This window comes from Hemicordylus capensis, chromosome 6 (assembly GCF_027244095.1).
Source record: "Hemicordylus capensis ecotype Gifberg chromosome 6, rHemCap1.1.pri, whole genome shotgun sequence".
Classification (NCBI taxonomy): domain Eukaryota; kingdom Metazoa; phylum Chordata; class Lepidosauria; order Squamata; family Cordylidae; genus Hemicordylus; species Hemicordylus capensis.
In genome coordinates, this window is record NC_069662.1 from 10,676,387 (window position 1) to 10,697,109 (window position 20,723).

General features: G+C 44.6%; 2 protein-coding genes across 2 annotated transcripts; both read left to right on the top strand.

Annotated features, from left to right (window-relative positions):
* Positions 1–3,662: 3,662 nt before the first annotated feature.
* Positions 3,663–4,607, top strand: LOC128330813 (olfactory receptor 2D3-like). The gene has a single exon (XM_053264179.1). It carries the CDS (start codon positions 3,663–3,665, stop codon positions 4,605–4,607), a length of 945 nt encoding a protein of 314 aa, XP_053120154.1.
* Positions 4,608–6,858: 2,251 nt separating this feature from the next.
* Positions 6,859–19,986, top strand: LOC128330814 (vomeronasal type-2 receptor 26-like). Its single transcript, XM_053264181.1, has 6 exons — positions 6,859–6,986; positions 8,057–8,234; positions 9,276–10,112; positions 10,643–10,870; positions 15,692–15,818; positions 19,085–19,986. The coding sequence occupies exons 1-6, from the start codon at positions 6,937–6,939 to the stop codon at positions 19,984–19,986; spliced, it is 2,322 nt and encodes a 773-aa protein (XP_053120156.1). The 5' UTR covers positions 6,859–6,936.
* Positions 19,987–20,723: the final 737 nt, after the last annotated feature.

A 20,723-nucleotide genomic window follows, 5' to 3' on the forward strand; every position in this document is an offset into this window, starting at 1 on the left:
GGGGTGTTTATTCATTGTTGTAACTGTAAATTGACTGGAACTCTTTTCAATCTCTAAAATAAACATTGCACATATTTACTAGATTCTGGTATGATTGTCAGTCCCTTCCCATCCATGGTTGAGATCTATGAGCATAAAAACTGCTCTTCAGAAAGAGGTATCTAAATAGGACTTCTGGGCTCTCACCTTGGTAGGGCTCCCAATGTCTTGATTCTCTTTTGCTGAAGAGTTATTAGCTGCCATATTTTAAGCGGCTTACCTCTGCCATAGAAACTGCACCCTCCAAGCTCAGTTCTGCACCACCAGTTCTGGGAGACTGCTCCCTCATACCTTAATTGAGGATGATCAGTAATCAGGGACAAACTGGGGAGCAAGGGACACTATGATGGGGGAAGAAAAAATGCCCAAAGGACTTTTCTTGCTAGTTTTTTACCACATCATTCCCATCAGAGTCCAATTTCCCCTCTTCCACCACAACTGATTATTTAAGCTTTAATAGGGATACAAGAAGATGCACGATCAAAGTGAGGGTACAGCAACCCCACTTCATTGGACACATTTGATGAAGTGAAATTTAGTCCATGAATATAAAAATTCCTCTTCCCACAATCTTCTTCTTTGTCAAGAAATGTTGAATCACTGGCAACATGCATCATGGAAGCAAAGTAAAAGATGCAAAACTAAGGGGATACATGCAAATAAACTCAATCTGCATATATTCAAATAATAGAAGTTATTTGTATCTAAATGCACACAAGCCTCATTGTTGGCCAACATCATATTTGGCTGAATATGTGACATGCTTTTTTTATTCCAATGTCCTTAGTCTAAAAGTTCAAAGAACCTCCCCCACCCATATTGCTATACATTAAGCAATTGATACCCAAGAGGTTAAAATAACAAACAACATATTTAATGATCTTGAAGAAACCACCAAAGGGATCAGAGCAGACCCCATGGAGTAGATCCACAATCTCTATATGATGAAATCATTATTTGTTTAAAATAGTATATTATGAGAAACCACAAGGAGAAAATGCTTAGCATGCTATCAACCTTCCAACACTGGAAACAGTTGGATAGTTGAGCTAGTCAGGTTTTTAAAAAATCTTTGCAGGTTTTAACGATTTGTTAGAAGACCATCTTTCAAGGTGGCTTAGGAACCAAAGCTCAGTAGGAAAGTACATGCTGTGTAAGGTCTGTGGCATCTCGAGTTAAAGTGTTTCAGGTAATGTCAGGAGATCTACCAAAAGCCCTGAAGATCTTCTTCCACCCAAGATAGATAGTTATAGACCAGATGGATAATTCTTCATCTGGCAGTGCAAAGTATTATCCATTCTCGGCATGAAAACCTTGGAAAATATCCTTGGAAAATCTCAGCAGCACAATTTCCTCCCAACCTCTTTCTAATGGCCAACATCAACAATTTCAACAATTGCAGTGGCTGATGCCTGATCAATAATAGGTGTGATCCATAATTAATTCCAGAGGGTCTTCAGACCTTGGCATTTTTCAGCTAGGAATTTTGACATTCTCTCCGCTCTCATCATATTGAAACCAGCCTCCATGTAGCCTTTTCTGAGCAGCAGGGAAAAGTTCTCCATCAGTTGCTGCTGAGTGAGGGAAGGTGTAGGTTTGGACCTCAAATCACTGACAGTTCACTGACCTTCTTTATGAATGCTTTGAACATCTTGCATTATGACGTTGACCAAGCACTTTCTGTTTTTTCTATACCTTAATATAAGCTGGTAGTATGAAAAATCCTTTCTTGGTTGTTGAGGAACTCCCGGGAGAAAAATGTAGGTAAGACTATATTTTATAAGAGGATATTTCTTCTTAACACTTTAAATCTCTCTGCATATAAATGAAAATAAAAAAGGGTGTTGCTGCATTCTAGAAATATTCTCTCTATAAATTTTTAATGTAACGTACCAAATGCTCTCCAGGATCAAGGTCAGGGAAAACTTTATTTGCTGAGTTCCAGAATAAGCTGCATGTGTACAGCACTGATTGTAATATCATGATGTGCCTCCCTGCGGAAGTTTTATGGTATATTTTTTTAAAGAAATTGATTTGGTTGGTAAATTTTAGAATTGCTTCTGGTTGCTTACACATTGTATGGAACTGTAACAAATAAAACATGCAGACAGTCCACCTGAAGAGGCCAGCAGGATCCAATTAAAGCATGCAATTAAAGGCCAAACCTGATCTGATGCAAGCAGTTCTTGGCTGGATCTCACTGTCATTCTTAACAAACAAACAAATTTATAAATTTATATTGTTGATGTTGAAAAGCACTATATATGAATGAGTGGATAAATGGATGAATATTCATTCATGCCGATGTATATAGTGCTTTTTGACAATGTCATTAAAAAAAAAATTCGCAACATGGTTTACATGAGCTGTCCCTTGCTCTTTTTCAATTTGTAATTGAATTCGTTCTGTGTTTGGGTTGTATTGGATCATTTTCATCTTTTGTTAACCACCCTGGTGTCTTAGGATGAAGCACAGCATATAACTATAAATAAATTAATAAATTAATTAATGCCAAAAGGAATAGGGAAATTCTATTAAAATGGCACCCTGAATGAAAGGGGTTCACAATCACAACAAAACAATGCAAGGGAGACAGCAGTGACACAGTCACCTGAGGGATGCTTTGCTAGGCTGGATGAGGACAGTTGCTCTTCTCCTGCTAAACAGAAGGGAGCCATCACTTTCAGGCAACATTGAGAAAAATAGGGAGCTGCCTTAAAACAGAGCCAGACCCTTGGTCCATCCAGCTCAGTATTGTCCTCATTGACTGGCAGTGGCTCTCCAAGGTTGCAGGCAGGAGTCTTTCACAACCTTACCTGAAGATGCCAGGGAATGAACCTGAGACCTTCTGCCTGCAAAGCCGAAGCTCTAGCATGGGCTTAAAATCCAATTGCCATAAGGAATAGTATTGCTCAAAGGATTACCCTGAAGGAGTACTAAATTCCAATAGGGCGTCCTCTAGGAAATTTAGACAGGATGTCAGCCATTGATGGAGGTACTGGAAATCAGGAACTCCAAGGGGACCGTTTCTCAGATATACATTACCCACCCTGCCCTTGCTGCTGCTATTAGCCACTCTGTGGAAAACATGCAGATACTTGGCAAGAGTAATGATGGATGCTTCATAGGAGCATAGGAAACTGCTTTGTCAGACCATTGGTACATCGAACTCAGTGTCTACACAGACTGGCAGTAGCTTCTCCAAGATTTCAGGCAGAAGTCTCTCTCAGCCCTATCTTGGAGATGCCAGGGAGGGACCCTGGAACCTTCTGCATGTAAGCACACAGATGCTCTTCCCGGAGCAGCCCTCACCAAGGGGAATATCTTTTATAGGCTACCATTCAAGTGCAAACCAAGGCAGACCCTGCTTAGCAAAGGGAGCAGTTCATCAGCTGAAGGAAGTCCCTGACAGTTAAGGATGCTTTAGAGGTACATTTGGGTTAAGCCACCCTGGACAATCAAGTGTGGAATCTTGCTAAGAGTGGACCAAGATGTTATCGCTGACTTAATGGGTTGGTTTTTTGAATTCACTATTGCAGTGAGCAAAACATGGCTTATTTCAGGATTTGTTTGTGGTCAGAGAGAGTCACTGTTGCCCTTTTCCTGCAGCCTTACTGGCCAGGATGGAGGCCGAGAACCGCACCTCTATCACAGAGTTCATCTTGGTGGGCCTCACCAATGACCGAAAGAAGCAGATTCTGCTCTTTGTGATAACTCTCCTAATCTACTCTTTGAGCATTGTGGGAAATGTAATGGTGATCATGCTGGTGCGGGCTGACTCCCGTCTCCACACACCCATGTACTTCTTCCTCACACAGCTCGCATACGTGGAGATCTGCTACGTCACCAGCACCTTTCCCCAGATGCTGTTTAACCTTCTGACTGGAAATGGAGCCATCTCCTTAACCCGTTGTGCTCTCCAGATGTTTATTGCATTATCCTTGGGTGTCACTGAATGCTTTCTGCTGGCCGCCATGGCCTATGACCGCTACTTGGCCATCTGCCACCCCCTGCTATACACCATTCTCATGGGCAGGGGGCGCCAACTGCAGCTCGCTTCAGCCTCCTGGGGATGGAGCACCTTCTTTGCTACCATAGGTGTGAGCTGCACCTTTCATCACCACTTCTGTGGGCCCAACCGCATCAACCACTTCTTCTGTGAGCTGCCAGTAGTCCTGAAACTCGCATGTGCCAACACTCAGGTCACAGAGTTGATTGTGTTTTTGGCAGCCACTGTGGTCCTCCTGAGTTCTATTTCTACTGTCCTGACCTCCTATGGGCTCATTCTGTCCACGGTATTAAAAATGAGATCGACAGCTGGACGACACAAGGCCTTCTCAACATGTGCCTCTCACTTGGCAGTGGTCACGGTGTTCTATGGCACGGTTATTACCATGTACATGAGACCAGGGCAAGTTAGAGCTTCTGATTTTGACAAACAAATTGCTATCTTTTACATTATGGTCACTCCTTTGCTCAACCCTATCATTTACACCCTGAGGAATAAGGACATCCATGCTGCTGCAGCCAAGGTGTTGGGAAGACAGGACATGGTGCAGAAAAGATGAATGAACCTAGGCCCAAGGCCTCTCTGATCAAGCATCCTGTTTCACACAGTGGCCCACCAGATGCCTCCGGCAAGCCCACGGGCAAGAGCTGAGGCCATGCCCTCTCTCCTGGTGTTGTTCCCTTGGAACTGGTATTTGAAGGCATGCTGCCTTCAAGGCTGAAGGTGGCCTGACATCTTTCAAAATTTCTCTGGTTTTGTCCAGGGGTTGCCTGTTGCCTGCTATGCATATTATGGTGATGGGTTGGGACATAAGAATCCCTGCTTAACCATGTTCATGCAATGACATTTCCATTCTGGGTTTCTGTCTAATCTAGTTCAGAGGCCTGTGGTGAGAACATGTTATAACAACATACACCCATTTCTCTGTGGAAAGAGTAGGGCAAATATGGTGCCACTGCCTCTGTTTGCCTGGTGGAGCTTTGTATCCTGTTGGGAAGTTGCAATCCGAAGGATTCATGAGATCTTAACCATTGCAGGAGCAGGGCTGAACTGACATAAACTGAATCTTTGGGCATATTTGCATGTAACATGGAATAGCCGTTCTGCTCCCCGCCCACTGCCTGCTCTCCTGTCTGCTTTCAGACGAAATGAAGAGCAGGCACTCTGCAGTCAGGGAGACTGCAGGGAGGAGAGGGAACTAGCACTGTAGACTTTCTTCTTGCATAAAGGACAACACACACAGCCAATCACAGCTGGAGAGAGGGAGGAGCTTCCATTCTCAACTCTGGTTACAGCAAATGCAGCCTGGATTTCTGCATTTGCATGTAACACTGGGGAACTGAAACCTCAGGTATAAGCAGCGAAACACAGTACAACCGATGGTTCAAATTGGAGTTTGCTGAGCAAAATCTTGGGTTGCTTTCCAAACAGACCAGTTTTGCATGCATTCAGATATACAGATTTGGCCCCTTCAACTACAGTTTCCCTTCAGATGAGAATACTGCCCCAATATACTTATAAAATCAGAATGAGGAGGGAAAGGCAGGCATGAGGCATAGCAGAATCCTGAGATGATTGAACTGACCCAGATGATTGAAAGACCCAGCATGAAGCTTGCTGTGTTTACCCATGGTACAGATAGCATTCAATGGCTAAGCAGGTATACAAGCAGCTAAGGACTGTCTAAACCAGAAAGGAACCTCTGGATACAACCTCATGGACAGATGTTTCTAAGACTAAAACAGAAAAAGAGTCCATGAAATGGTGGACTGATATCATGAAGAGTCAAAAGCATGGCTTGGAAAATAGATGTTAAAATGAAGTATGTAAGAGTTGTATATGTGTTTATTAGGGATGGTTTGTATTAAATGTGATGACTCTTACCATTTCAATTTTTTTAATAAATAAAATTAAAAATTTTAAAAATAAAATAATTGGGTATTGGTGATAAATGGTAGATAGTGTTATATTTTAAAACAGAGATGCATTATTTTTATATTTCAGTATAATATTTGTACTTTTAATTGTGTATTGCTTTAATTGTGAATTGTTTTTTCTTATATTTTAAAATACTTTCAGATTATTTTTATGAAAGCTGGTGTTTACATTCAATAATAAGTAAGGAAGTAGGTAAGAAATAAATAAATAAAACACCACTTTTCAACAAAAAATGTTTACAAAGATGTTTACATATAAAAGAAACAAGAATAAGATTATCCACTGTCCCAAATACAAACACACACGTGTGCGCGCGCGCACACACACACACACACACCCGTCAGCCTAAGACCGTGTGTCTCTTTCTATCCTACTTAGCAGAATCTCAGATGTCTTCTGCTGAGATGTGATCAACATGTTTGCTTCTGTAATGTCACAGAGTATGAATCTCAGCAAGGATGTGGTTCTCTCCCTTGTAATTATCAAATTAACTATGATTATTTTTACATATGTTTTCTTCAGAGCTCTAGTGAGTCTCTAGTGGCCATTAGAAAAACTACAAATCCAGAATGTAGGCTGTTATTAAAATCTGCCTCATCATTCACACCTGAGGCTAGAGAGAGGCAGGGATCTTGTGATTAATGGTACTTCATCCTGCACATTCCAGATTTCATATCAGCTGAGTGAGTAGCCATTCATGGTAGGCTGTGTTACTCAGGAACATTCCCAATGACAACACAGGAAAACAAGTGAATGGGTGTCTAGAAGGAAGGCATTCATTCAAGATGATGGTATTTGTATTTGTATTATTGGTAATGCCAACTGTGGTGTGCATTATACCTCTTCTTGGATGCAAGACTGGTGACCCTCTTCCTATTCTTCACAAGTATTATCAGTCAGGAGACTACCTAATTGCTGGCATTACTTCTCAGATCTTCATCACCACGGACATGATAACATTCACAAGACAGCCCAGTCAGGAACTGATTGAAGAGATCATGTAAAGAGCTAGTTTTCTTAATCCTGACACCAAATGAGGGCAACCTGCATGTATGGATTGGCTTTCTTTTCAGTGGGGTGGGGGATTACCGACAATGCACTATTCTCTTTCTATGACAAATGGCAATCTACGCCTGATAATTTTATAAAAGCATAGAGAGGTCATTCACACAGCCAAAAACTGTGTTCTACCCAGGTTTAGGAGTTGGGTGTGCTCTCAGTTTTTGTCGTGCAGAAGCAAGGTAGGAGGAAAACCTGGGTAGAAGTGATTGTGTGTGAAAGCAAGATAGGAGGAAAAGCTAATTTGTTTCTACCGCACAGAAAATTGGGAGCACACACAGCTAACAACCCCCGGTAGAGCACAGTTTTTTACTGTGTGAATAACCTCAGAATTTTAGAGCTGGAAGGTACCTTGGAGATCTTCTTGCCCATTACCCCCCCACACACACACACAATTTAGGAATCTCCTACAGTATCCCTGGCAGATGGCCACCCAGCCTCTTTTTGAAAGTCTCCAGGGAAGAAGAGCCCACTACTGTGCAAGGCAGAGTGTCTTACTGCCATACAACTCATAAAGGTTCTTCGCTCAATTACACTAAACCAAGTTTCTATTTAGCCTTTATTTAATGCATAGAAACAAGATAGGTTACAAAACTGATAAAATACAGCCAAGATCATTGAAACAATAAAATCTGATCCCATATTTGAAGACTCTGCTTGTGTACATCCATTTGCTTACTAATAGCTTTTAAAGCACTAAATAACTTCTAGGGTGATATTCAGAGACATCAAATGTCCAGGACATCAAAAGTCCAGGACATTAAAGGTCCTCCCTTGATTACAGCCAAAAAATGCTTGACTGCAATATATTGATTAATGAGATAATAAATTGAAATGTAGCTAATGGCATATACTGAAGCAAATGCACTGTGACACAACATAGAATTTCCATTGCAGGGTGCTGACCCACAACTACCAGCACATCTTGGCCCTGGTATTTGCTGTAAAGAAGATCAATGAAAATCCTGAGCTCTTACCCAACATGTTCCTGGGCTTCGACATCTATAATAGCTATTTCCTTGCAAGCTGGACCTATCGAGCATCAATGGAACTTCTCTCCACACAGGGCAGATTCATCCCTAACTACAAATGTGATATCCAGAAGAATCCAGTTGCGGTTATTGGAGGGCCTAACGCTGACCTTGATCTCCACATGGCAACTATCCTGAGCCTCTACAAGATTCCACTGGTAAAAAATATGAGCATGGAATTTGGGAATTTAACAAGGCAGATGTATTTCTCTTGTCTTTTAGATGTGGTTTGGGGGTTTGGAGATAGGAGGGGGGCATGAAAAATATATAGAGGCAATAGTTGAATGCTGCATGGAAGTCAAATTCTGACCAAGGATAAGCATCCTTGAGGTTGATTCACAACTGGGAGACAAAATAATTCAAGGGCACCCTCAAATGACCTTCTAACACTTGTCCAGACATGCCACCTTCTCTCAGTGTTTCTGCTGTTCATGGCACCTCTGGCCATCAGCAAAGTAAAGTCTCCCACATTTGTGTCCTATAATTCCATCATAGTCACATAAATTGAGGGAAGGATCATCCATAATACCATTGAAGAAAGAACAGTTGGCATCTTGACTACATCCTTGCATTAAAAGCCCAGCAACAGCAGTAGCATCCATGCTTTGGAAGTGCATGCATGTGTGCATGTGTATGTGTTTGTGTGCATGAGGTGATTTTCACCAATCTCCCCTTTGCCAGAAGCTCTCTCTGCAGCCTAGAAATATGCCTAATCCTTTGGGACATATTGCCAGGTTGCAAAAAGTGCTTCTGTAGGAAGGGGAGATTGGCCAAATCTCCTCACATCTTGCAAACAAACTGACACATTTCTGAAGTGCAGTTGCTAGTACTGTGCTTGGGCATCCTTATTTTTTTGCATTCACTGCTGGAAGTGGAGGTGGGCAAGGGGAAGCCTTTTAACCTGGCAATGATTGTGCACACGATTGCCTGCCGTGGTTAAATGAAGATTTGTTTAACCTTGGCTAGACACTGGGTTAAAACATTGGGCTAATGGGGGCAGACGTGCTGGGATCAGGAGTGATCCCGATGCTCTGCACAAACAGCCAAACCCACGCTGGGCTGACCTAGCCCAGGCTGTACACAGACTGTACAGAGACTGTTCATGCATTTATCACAATTTGTGAATAGGGCTATGCACACACACTTCAATTTGGAAATAACTTTCCTCCTCTACACTTGCTTTTCTTTATTTTCATTAGCTCACATATGGTTCAGCTTCCATGATGAATAACCATATCCAAGCTGTTTTCTCCCACTGTATGTTCCCAAATGGGGCCCATCAATATAAAGGGATTCTTCAGCTACTACTGCATTTCAAGTGGACATGGATTGGGGTGATTTATCTGGATATTGACACTGCATATAGTTTTGTACAGAATGTGCTTCAGATGTTTTCTCAGAGTGGGGTCTGCTCTGAATTCATAGCAAAATTACCAACAATTACTTTTTCCAGGGAAGTCTATACCACAATGCTGGATATAATTCAAATAACAAACATGGCTATGAAAAGTACTGCCAAAGTGGTGATTCTACATGGCGAAATTCAATCCATAATATGTTTAAGAATGATTCTCAGGTTGTCAGAATTTGAAGACATACCAATGAATACAAATGCTAAATTGTGGATTATGACAGCCCAGGTGGATTTCACATCACATTCCTCTCTGAGAAGTTGGGACTTAGAGACCATCCATGGGGCTATTTCCTTTGCAGTTCACTCAGTGGAGGTGTTAGGATTCCATAAGTTCCTTCAGATCAGAAATCCTACCTCTGAAAAAGAAGATGGCTTTATCAAGGCTTTCTGGCAACAGGCATTTCTCTGTTCACTCCCCAGTTCTGAGGCAGAAGATGAGGCTCAGGACATCTGCACTGGAGAGGAGAGGCTGGAGACTCTACCTGGATCTGTTTTTGAAATGTCCATGACTGGCCACAGCTACAGTGTCTACAATGCCGTCTATGCTGTGGCACATGCTTTGCATGCTATGCACTTATCCACATTGACAAATGGAGGGAGATCCAAGCATCTGAATCAACAAGTAACCTCCTGAGCACATTTATTCAGGAGACCTCACTTGCCATAACATCTGCACCAAACTAATACTAATCTGCCTAATAATGTACTGAAGCAAACACATTTTCCATCATGCAAAGGGTGAGCAATTTGTGGACATGCCCCCCTTACCCCTGCTGCCCTCTCCACCTCCTGAAAGTCCCCTCTGCAGTTGCACAGGCAGCTTCAGAAGGAAGGGGGAATTGCTAAACATTGCACCCCTCCTCATGCAACAGAAAACTCTATTGTGTCTAGATCAGGGCTGCAGAATCTTGGCCCTCCTGCATATGTTGGATTACAACTCACATCCTCCCTTACTATTGACCACTGTGGCTGGGGATTATGGGAGTTCTAGTTCAAAAACAGCTGAAGGGCTGAAGTTCTGTGGCCCTAGTCTAGATGGGCTATCACCCATCCTAATTTTTAAAGAGATCCTTTACAGTATGTTTTGTGTGCAAAAGGTTATCAGGGTGCAGTTTTGTTTATCTTTATTATATGCTTTCCCTCCATACTTAGCTCCATCATTTTCTGAGAAGTATGCCATTTAACAATGGTGCTGAGGAAACATTTTCCTTCAACCAACATGGGGAATTAGTAGCTGGATTCAATATTATCAACTGGGTCACATTTCCAAACCAGTCCTTTCTAAGAGTAAAGGTGGGAAAGATAGACCCACAGGCTCCCCAAGATGAAGCATTCACCATTGATGAGGATGTCATCGTGTGGCCTACAAGGTTCAACCAGGTAAGGTCCATTCACATTTTGGAGTGCATCAAGATATTTGCATAATGTTCAAGAAATGATTCACTGATCACTGTTCAGACATTGGAATAGTCCTGCTCTGTGTTGTATCATGTTGGTGGACTCACATTCAGTGATTTTCAATAGAAGTGTTATTGAATTTAGTAATGGGATGATTTAGGATACAAATTTGACATGCTTATAAAGCATACTGGTATGCTAGGCTGGGCTATGCAACCTCCAATCTTTATTCCCTGATTCAGACTGTAATCTAAACTGCGAAAATCAATCCTCCCCTTCAACGAGCTGTGACTGAAGTGGCACAAGGAAAGGAGGTTACTTTCCTTATCTTTCACTCTTACTACCACTTCCTCCCCCTTTCCTCTCCTCTCTTCTCGAAATGCTGCTAGAATAGCACCAGGGCCAGAGATTCTGGGAAATCTAATGCTTCCAAGAATCCAAGGGAAATTACATTTCCTAGAGGCTATTCTCACGACCAGCAAAAATCGGGCTAGGAGAGCCTAGCCCAATTTTTGCTGCTCGTGTAAACCACCGGGCTCGTAGGCGGCTACAAGTGACTAACGTGCTTGAGAAGCCCTCCCCTTAACCTAGGTTAGCAGAGCGGAACTCACAAGGAGACCCCTGACTGGGAGGCTAAAAAGCAGCCACCCGGCTCAGGGGTCTCTCCAGCATGCTCTGTGTGCTCGTGAAGAGGATGCTGGAACTTCTCGGGGCTGCATGGCCCCCAAACTCGGAATCCCCCGCCGGCTCCGTGATGGAGCCAGCAGTTATATGGGCAGCCGATCTGGCTGCCCAGGCAGGGCTTGCTGATTGTCTGCTTAGCCCACTCTCCCCACAAACTCTTTCAAAGAGGGTCTCACTGATCGTCTCCTAGTGTCTTTGGAAAGCTGCCATAATTTAATTCCAAGAAAGGAAGCTTGATGAAGAGAAAGAGGGCTGAGAAAGGGTCAGAGGGGGAGAAAAGAGGAGCAGAGGAAGAGAGAGATACCCTGCACTTTCTTCCTACTGCCATTGAAACCACTGCCAAAGCAATCCAAGTAAAATGATCTGGGAGCTCATGCAATAGAGTTTCCCAACCTTGGATATCCAGATGTTATATGCTCGCTTCGGCAGCACATATACTAAAATTGGAACCCAGGTGTTATTGAACTACATCTCTTGGAAAGTGATTGTGGCTGGGGATTATGAGAATTGTGGTCCAACAACATTTGAGGGCCCAAGTTTGGGAAATCCTGCTTTAGAGGCTTACAGCTTGCTGGGGAAGTATTGTTATTTCATCATTCCCAGGCCAATGGGATGAAGACAGCAACTGGATAGTAACCACCTGTAACTGGGTAGCAAAACTGGAGGATTGTTTCAACATAGTGGCCACCTTCATATGTAATGTGAAACCATGGGTCCAATGGACCTGCGGTTGCTCCCCACTCCCCCTGCTCTCCCGTCTGAATTCAGACAAAATGGAGAGCTCCCTCTCTGCAGTCTCAATGACTACAAAGAGAAGGAGGAACTAGCTGCCTGGGCTTCCTTATTTACTAAAGGACAGTCCCAGCAGCCAATTACTGATGGAGCTAGGGAGGAGCTTCCTCCTTCAACTCTGGTTGCAGGGCAACCAGGCTGCACTGCCAGCATTTGGATGTAATATTGGCACCACAGAACTGGAGGTCCAGGTGGTGGACCTCACTACAAACCAAAGGTACAAAGCACAGTTTGGGGAGGAAAAACGTGGGTCAATTTTTTGATGAAACTGTTGTTGCCCACATTCGGACATAAAGTTTTCAAAACCGGAGGTCCCTTCACCTCTGGTTTTGCATTACATGCGAATGTGTCCAGTATAACTAGGGCCTTCTGCAATTTGTAGGGCAATTCTTGAACTTCTGGGCAGAGAACATTTGGGTCAAATTTTGAGAGGTTCGGTGGTGAAAGAGGGTCTGAAACTATTTCCTTACAATTCATCTTGTTTCACTGCCAACTCCTTGGTTTGCATTGGTTCTTCTGGCAGCACTGGTGGTGGTCTTTCTACTGCCAGCAACCATCTTCAAGCCCAACACACACAACAACAAAACAACAACAACACCTTTCCAAGCCATGTTATATAACTGACCAGGATTCTGGGAGGAGGAATGGTGACCACAAGCTATTAATGGCTGGGGAGAATTCAGCTGCTGCCACCAGTAATTTTAATGCCCCCAACTTCACCTCATCTCTTAAAAAAAAACCCTGAAATGTCTATCTCCACATTTTTCCATGGGCCAGTAGAATCAGAGGGTTATTCCAGGTAGGCCCTAGTTATTAGGGACAATTCCCTTCACTACTCAAATGTCCTCTGCTTTTTGGGAGCATCCCTTTTGCATACTCCAAGAACTCAAGCAGTTGGTGCAGCCTGAGGATGTGGACAAGATCCTGTGTGGTGTGCGGGCGACATCGTGCGCTCTTGACCCTTGCCCTTCATGGCTAATAAAAACTGCCAGGGAGCGTACAGGTGGATGGTTGGAGGTGATCATTAATGCTTCATCAAGGGAGGGCAGGATGTCACCATGCCTTAAGGAGGAGGTGTTAAGACCATTATTAAAAAATCCTCCCCTTGATCCCTCCAACCTGGATAACTATAGACCTGTATCTAACCTTCCCCTTTTGAGCAAGGTGATAGAGCGTGTGGTGGCATCCCAGCTGCAGAGGGTCTTGGATGATACGGATTATCTGGTCCCTTTTCAATCTGGCTTCCGCCCCGGATATAGGACTGAAACTGCCTTGGTTGCTCTAGTGGATTACTTTCACTGGGAACTAGACAGGGCGAATGCATCCCTGTTGGTTCTGCTGGACCTCTTGGCGGCATTTGATACCATCAACCATGGTATCCTTCTGGACCGCCTCTTGAGTATGGGAATTGGAGGTACTCTGTTGGAGTGGTTCCATTCCTTTCTTGGGGGGAGGGTCCTGAAGGTGGTGCTGGGGGACTACTGCTTGCCCTCGTGGCTGTGGGCCTGTGGGGTCCAGAAGGGTTCAGTTTTGTCCCCCATGCTGTTTAACATCTACATGAAGCCGCTGGGAGAGGTCATCCAGAGATTTGGACTGAGCCGTCAGCAATATGCGGATGACACTCAGCTCTATCTCTCCTTGTCACCTGATCCTAGGGAGGCAGTGGATGTCCTGAATCTGGGGCTGGAGGCTGTGATGGGTTGGATGTGGCCTAATAATCTGAGACTGAATCCGGACAAGACGGAGGCAATGTTTGTCAGTAGGAGAGCCAATTGGGATGAGGATATTTTACTGGTTCTGGATGGGGTTGCACTCCCCTTGAAGGACCAAGTACACAGCTTGAGGGTATTACTGGACCTGGCTCTGCTTTTGTAAGCTCAGGTGGAGGTGGTGGCCAGGGCTTTGCACGGCTTTGGCTAGTGCACCAGCTGTGCCCCTTTCTCAAGAAGGCAGGTCTGGCCACAGTTACCCATGCCTTGGTCACGTCACGGCTGGATTACTGTAATGCATTCTATGTAGGGCTGCCCTTGAAGAATATCTGGAAACTTCAGCTTGTACAAAATGTGGCAGCTAGGGCTCTATCTGGAGCTGCCTGGTGTGATCATATCACACCTATTTTGAAAGAGCTCCACTAGCTACCAGTGTGTTTCTGGGTCCAATTCAAGGTGCTGTTTTTGACTTTTAAAGTCCTTCATGGTTTGGGCCCGGGATACCTGAGGGTCCGCCTGCTCCCAAGGGTTGCTGCCCGCTTCACAAGATCATCTGAGGGGGCTCTGCTCTGGGTGCTGACAATGAGGGAGGCTCGGTTGTCGTTCACGTGGGACATGGCCTTCTCTGTTGCTGCCCCCAGACTCTGGAATGCTTTCCCAGTGGTCATTCGCCCTTGGACTCCATCACAGTTTTTAGAAAGCTTGTTAAACCTTGGCTTTTTATCCAGGCCTTTACATGATTGTTTTATTGCTGTTTCTGTCTGTTTTTATCCTTGTACAGTTTTTATGTTTGTATTTTATATATTTTAAATCAGTTTTGTTGCCATATGTTTAGCTTAATACCTTTAACTGTCATTTTTATTATATATTTTTTAACTTTTGTAAAACTCCTTGGGATTGTTTTTAATGAAAGGTGGTATATAAATTTAACAATAAATAAAAAATACTCACAAGGAATACACACAACCCCCCAAGATTTTGAAGGCTGAGTTCGCACATAATGCAAAACCATGGGTCCAATGGACCCACATCTCCTTTCCCCACTCCCTGCTCTTCTGTCTGAATTTGGACATAACTGAGAGCAGGCACTCTGCAGTCAGGGAGACTGAAGACAAGAGGGGTGAACTGGCTGTGCAGGCTTCCTTCTTGTATGAAGGAAAGCCCACATAGCCAATCCCAGCCAGAAAGAAGGAAGACCTTCCTCCTTCAACTCCAGTTACAGAGAACACAGCCTGCAGTTCCTCATTGTCACATAACACAGGCTGTGCTCAACCTTGTGTTGGCATGGTGAAAATCACTACAACCCAAAGGTACAAAATGGAGTTTGGAGAGTGAAACTTTGGGTTGCTCTCCATGTGTAACTGGAGTTTGGACAGGGTGTCCTTCATTTGGACATACAGGTTTGTCAACTTCTGGCCCCATCAACTCTGGTTTCATGTTACACGTGAGTGGGGTGACTGAGTTATTTATAGCCCAGGTCCGCCGGCTGCAATGGACACAAGCAATGTCATTATACCACACCAGCAGCAATCCATTTCTTCACCACATATTGATCACTGAGACACCAACTCTTGACATCTGCTTTCCAGTATTCAAACACCACTTTCATTTTGGATAGGCACAGCCACTTTCTCTATGTAATGGCCCTTGCTATCCCGGTTACAGTAGGAAAAAGAAGGAAGGGGAGCCATTTTGTTGCTATGATTGCCTTCCATGCCCAGAAGGGAAGATTTCAAACCAGCAAGGTAAGAAGTGTAGTGAGTTTATCAGCCATTTTAACTATGATTTACTTGTTATTCATCAATATAACATATTGCATATATAAATGTTTCCCTGATTACTGTAAAGTGGTCCACAATTGGATGGTAATGATGGTTACTGATTAGTTGATACAAGGCTGGTTGACACAATGGAAGAAAAGGAGAAGCACCCTACCCTAATCTGGGAGCTGTGCTCACTCCGATTTTCTGCTTGTGTGTGAATTTTAAAAAAAGGTTTGGAAGAATTGACAGGGATCATCTGCTAAGCAGCAGCTGGGTAGGAGGGCTTTCCTTCCTACCTCATTAAAGAGCTGGGTAGGGGTGTGCCCGGAACCGTCTGGCCCAGTTCTATTCGAGGCCAGACCAGCCTCGAACGGAAGCGGGCCAGTTCGATCCGGGCCCCCCTCGAACACCCCCGTCTGGTCCAGTCCCGGACCAGTCCAAGAATTTTTTTTAAAAAAACTAAAAGTAAACTAAGTACCTGTAGCCCCTTTGAGGGGCTTGCTGAAGCTCTGTGTGTGTGTGTGTGTCTCCACGTGGATTCCCTCTCCCCCTGCCAGCCTTCATCATCACCACCGCAGCCAGGTAAGTAATGCCTTTTTGGCCCTTTTTGGCCTCCCTAAGGTCGAGCGGCCGCCATTTTGGTGGCGGCTGCGCATGCGCAAATGCCTCACAGAGGGCATTTGTGCATGCGTGGCGGCCACCAAAATGGTGGCCGCTCAATCTTACGGAGGTCCAAAAGGGCCCAAAAGACATTACTTACCTAGCCATGGTGGTGATGATGACGGCCGGCGGCTGGAGAGGGAACCCGCATGGACACACACACCTCTGCGGCTTCAGAAAGCCCCCCAAAGGGGCTACAGGTACTTAATTTACTTTTAAAAAAAAATTTAAAAAAAATTCGCGGACCTGCCTGACTGTACCCGGTGGTCCAATTCCAGTCCAATGGAGCCGGGGGTGTGTGTGTTTCAATTTGACCACGAACCCCAAAGCACCGAGACCAGACCGCCGGACCGCCAGACCACTGGACTGGTCCGCACATCCCTAGGGCTGGGTTCAGTTGCTGGGCACCCGGAGAGGAGAGCTGGTCTTGTGGTATCAAGCATGACTTGTCCCCTAGCTAAGCAGGGTCTGTCTTGGTGGCATATGAATGGGAGATTTGATGAGTGAGCATGGTAAAATATTCCCCTCAGTGGATGGAGACACTCTGGGAAGAGCAGGAGGTTCCAAGCTCCCTCCCTGGTATCTCCATGATAGGGCTGAGAGAGATTCCTGCCTGCAACCTTGGAGAAGCTGCTGCCAGTCTGTCTAGAAAATACTGAGTTAGATGGATCTATGGTCTGAATCTGCATATGGCAGCTTCCTATGTTCCTGTAGGATGGAGCCCTCCTATTCAGCTGCTGCTTAATAAGCCATCACTATGGCTCTTCTCATGACCAAATGGGGCTGGGCTGCAGGGAAGTTACGACCATACGACCAGAGCCTCCTTTTGGCTCTGCAGCCTGTATGCCCACACAAATGCCACAGTGGCATTCTCCTTTGCTGGAGCCTCCAGCTATCCCACAACACATCTCATGAGCAGTAGAGAGGCAGCCATCAGTACTGCAGAAGCTCCGCTCTGCCTGCCCTGCAAGTCACAGAACGCTTTGGTAAACATGGCCAGAACAGTTTAATTTGTGCCAGCTGTACAGACAACCCAAACCACAAGGGAGGATTGGTCTCTCTGTGTCCTTCCTCGCTTTTAACCATCTAGGCTACCCAGGTTCAGGAGGACTCCCCATGCTTCAGATGACCACAGATTCCTGGGCTGACACCCTCTTACCCAGGAATGTGTGGTCATGGGAACAGGCTCATTGTCTGTGCCTCTGACTTGTTTTGTTGTTGTTGTTGTTTTGATCACCCACAAGCTGAAAACAGGAGCACACACAGCTCCCACACTAGCGTCGGACACTTCTCTTGCCCTCTTTACCATCATGTGAACCAGCTTACAGTCTAGTATGACCTACATAAGTGTCTTTATCACCTTGCAAATGCAACAAAAAGAATTATTATAGTACATGGCAATAATAGAGGTAGTGATAACTCTGGTTTTTTTGTTAGCAAGAGTACAGAATTAAGATATTGTAAGGGCTTCAGTTGAGATTCCTCTGGTCACTGTTATCCCAATTCTTCTGGCATGCCTACAATTTCTTGCAAATATCCTTGATTGAGAAGTCAAAAACCTTGGGGCTATTCACATGACTCCATGTGCGTGGTTGGGCAGGTGGGGTGTGGGGAAGATGGCAGGGTTTAACCTACTTTCCCCCAGATAACCACTCAGAGTTGGGGCAGCATGCAAGCCATGCACCCACATGACCAGTGCTGCAGGGAGCAATGAGGATGAATCTCTGCACTGCTTCCAGCAGCATTGGTAAACAGAGGCTGGGACTAATTGTTCTGGCCACCAGGAATCCCACAATGCAATACGCAATATGCATGATGCATTGGGGGATTCCTCCAAGAGATGGGCACTCTAGGTGTCCATCTCTGTGTCCAATGGAACTAAGCATAGCCTCAGTGATCACACGAGCAGCAAGCTCAGGTTAAGGGAGTGCTCATTCCCTGAGCTAACTGCTGGGCTAGGTGGTGCTGGCCCACTGGGGTCAGGTCTGTCCCAGCAGTTCTCATATGCAGCATAACCCAGTCTGAGCATCCCTAGCCTGGGTTAGGCTGTGCGTGAGAACAGCTTAATTGTCTATCAGATTTCATGAAGGACCTTGTAATATTGTACCTTGATAACAGCAATTAGGGATGTGCATGACGATCTTCGGCGCTGGCAGGGGTAGAGCTTTAAAGGCGGAGGAGGGTGTACTCACCCCTCCCGCCGCATTTCCCCTGCCGGCGCACTGTCGGTTTTAAGCCCCTCGGGGCGGCAGCGTTCCTCCCTGCCGCCCTGTTTCTGCCTCGGCTGGAAGTGGCTGGAAGTCGCGAGTGCGCGTGTGCAAGTGCTCCAAGGCAGGGAGGAACACTGCCGCCCCGAGGGGCTTAAAACCGACAGTGCGCCGGCAGGGGAAGTGCGGCGGGAAGGGTGAGTACACCCTCCCCGCCCTTAAAGCTCTACCCCCGCTGGCGTCAAAACGCCGAAGCGGCCCCTAGCCTGAAAAGTTTTGGAGGCCTTTACAATGGCCTCCGAAACGTTTTGGGCACATGCCTAACAGCAATGCACTATTTATAGGACTGACAGATTGAAAAATCCATGTTTTCTTTTACAGATGTGGATTACTGTTTTCAGTGTTCAGAAGATCATCATCCAAACATAGACCAAGATGGGTGCATTCCAAAAGTTATAACCTTCTTGTCTTATGAAGAACCTCTGGGAACCAGTTTGGCCAGCTGTGCTCTTTCCTTTGCTTTCATTACAGTTTTGGTTCTTGGGATCTTCATTAAGCACCAGGAGACTCCCATCGTCAAAGCCAACAACAGAAACCTCACCTACACTCTCCTCATCTCTCTCCTGCTCTCCTTCCTTTGCATTATGCTCTTTATTGGCCAACCCGGAAAGATGATGTGCCTTCTTCAAAAAATTTCCTTTGGCATGGTCTTTGCAGTGGCAGTTTCTTGCATTTTGGGCAAAACGACCATTGTGGTTCTTACTTTCATGGCCACCAAGCCAGGATCAAATATGAAGAAATGGTTGGGGAAATGGATGGCCAACTCCATTGTTCTTTTCTGCTCGCTTATTCAAGGTATTATTTGTATTGTGTGGCTGGCAACCTTTCCCCCATTCCCAGATCTTGACATGCATGCAATGACTGAAGAAATAGTATTGGAGTGTAATGTGGGGTCAAATTTCATGTTTTATTGTGTTCTTAGCTTTTTGGGTTTTCTGGCCATTGTGAGCTTTATTGCGGCTTTAAAGGCCAGGAAGTTACCAGATAGTTTTAATGAAGCCAAATTCATCACCTTCAGCATGTTGATCTTCTGCAGTGTTTGGGTGTCCTTTGTCCCCGCTTACCTGAGCACCAAGGGGAAGTCTATGGTGGCTGTGGAGGTCTTTTCCATCTTAGCCTCCAGTTCTGGGTTATTAAGCTGCATCTTTTTCCCCAAATGCTTTGTCATTGTGCTGAGGAGGAATTTGAACAAAAGGGAGCATCTAATAAAGAAAAAATACTAACAAAAATGCCTGTGTCTTCTCCTCTATGCTGTGTTCAAAAGCTGCTTTATCTGTTGGGAGTTTCTGAGAGTTTCCCTCTACACAGCACTGGAGTGAGGTGGTTCAGCTTAGGTGGCAAATTAGGGCAATGTTAAATGGAATATAAGTGTCTCATTTTATGTATTATTATATTTCATTCTGGAGTTTATGCTTCACACAGTGGTAGGACTGCATTCAAGAGCTAAAAATTCCAATGAGAACTTGTCATGGGAGTGATTTGCTTGATTTTGATACCATTTTAGGAATATGTGGAGGAATCTAGTTCAATATATCCTTCATTTTGGAAATGTAGAGCCCTGTGGGTTCACCTTTGCTATATCATTGTATTTTTTAGTTTGGCAATTTATATAAACATATTATTGTTTAATAAAGTATCAAAATGAGTTGCTATCCAGAAAACTCATCGTGTATGTATGTTTTATATGTATGTATTGGCCACTGTTTACATTTGTAGTTATTTGCAGTAATAACATCAATTTCTTTCTACGTGTTTGTTTACATTTTGGTCTTTGATTGCATTTCCAGTTTGCAATTGACCTTTGGTCAAATGCCAGAATGTCTTGAATAGGTAGAATGTGAGGCTGTTCGCATGACCATATAGGGGTAGGCTGGAGGGAAGGTGCTCTCCTACCTTGTGCCTTCCAGTCAGCCACAGCCTTCTTCCAGTCTTGCAGTTCATGCTTCCACACAAACAGGTC

Excerpts from the sequence above, each read along its gene's own strand:
- LOC128330814 (XM_053264181.1), top strand. The coding sequence starts at position 6,937 with ATGATAACATTCACAAGACAGCCCAGTCAGGAACTGATTGAAGAGATC. Across the intron at positions 6,987-8,056 it reads GAACTGATTGAAGAGATCAT|CTATTTCCTTGCAAGCTGGA; the intron begins GTAAAGAGCTAG and ends CATCTATAATAG. Across the intron at positions 8,235-9,275 it reads GCCTCTACAAGATTCCACTG|CTCACATATGGTTCAGCTTC; the intron begins GTAAAAAATATG and ends TATTTTCATTAG.
- LOC128330813 (XM_053264179.1), top strand. The coding sequence starts at position 3,663 with ATGGAGGCCGAGAACCGCACCTCTATCACAGAGTTCATCTTGGTGGGC.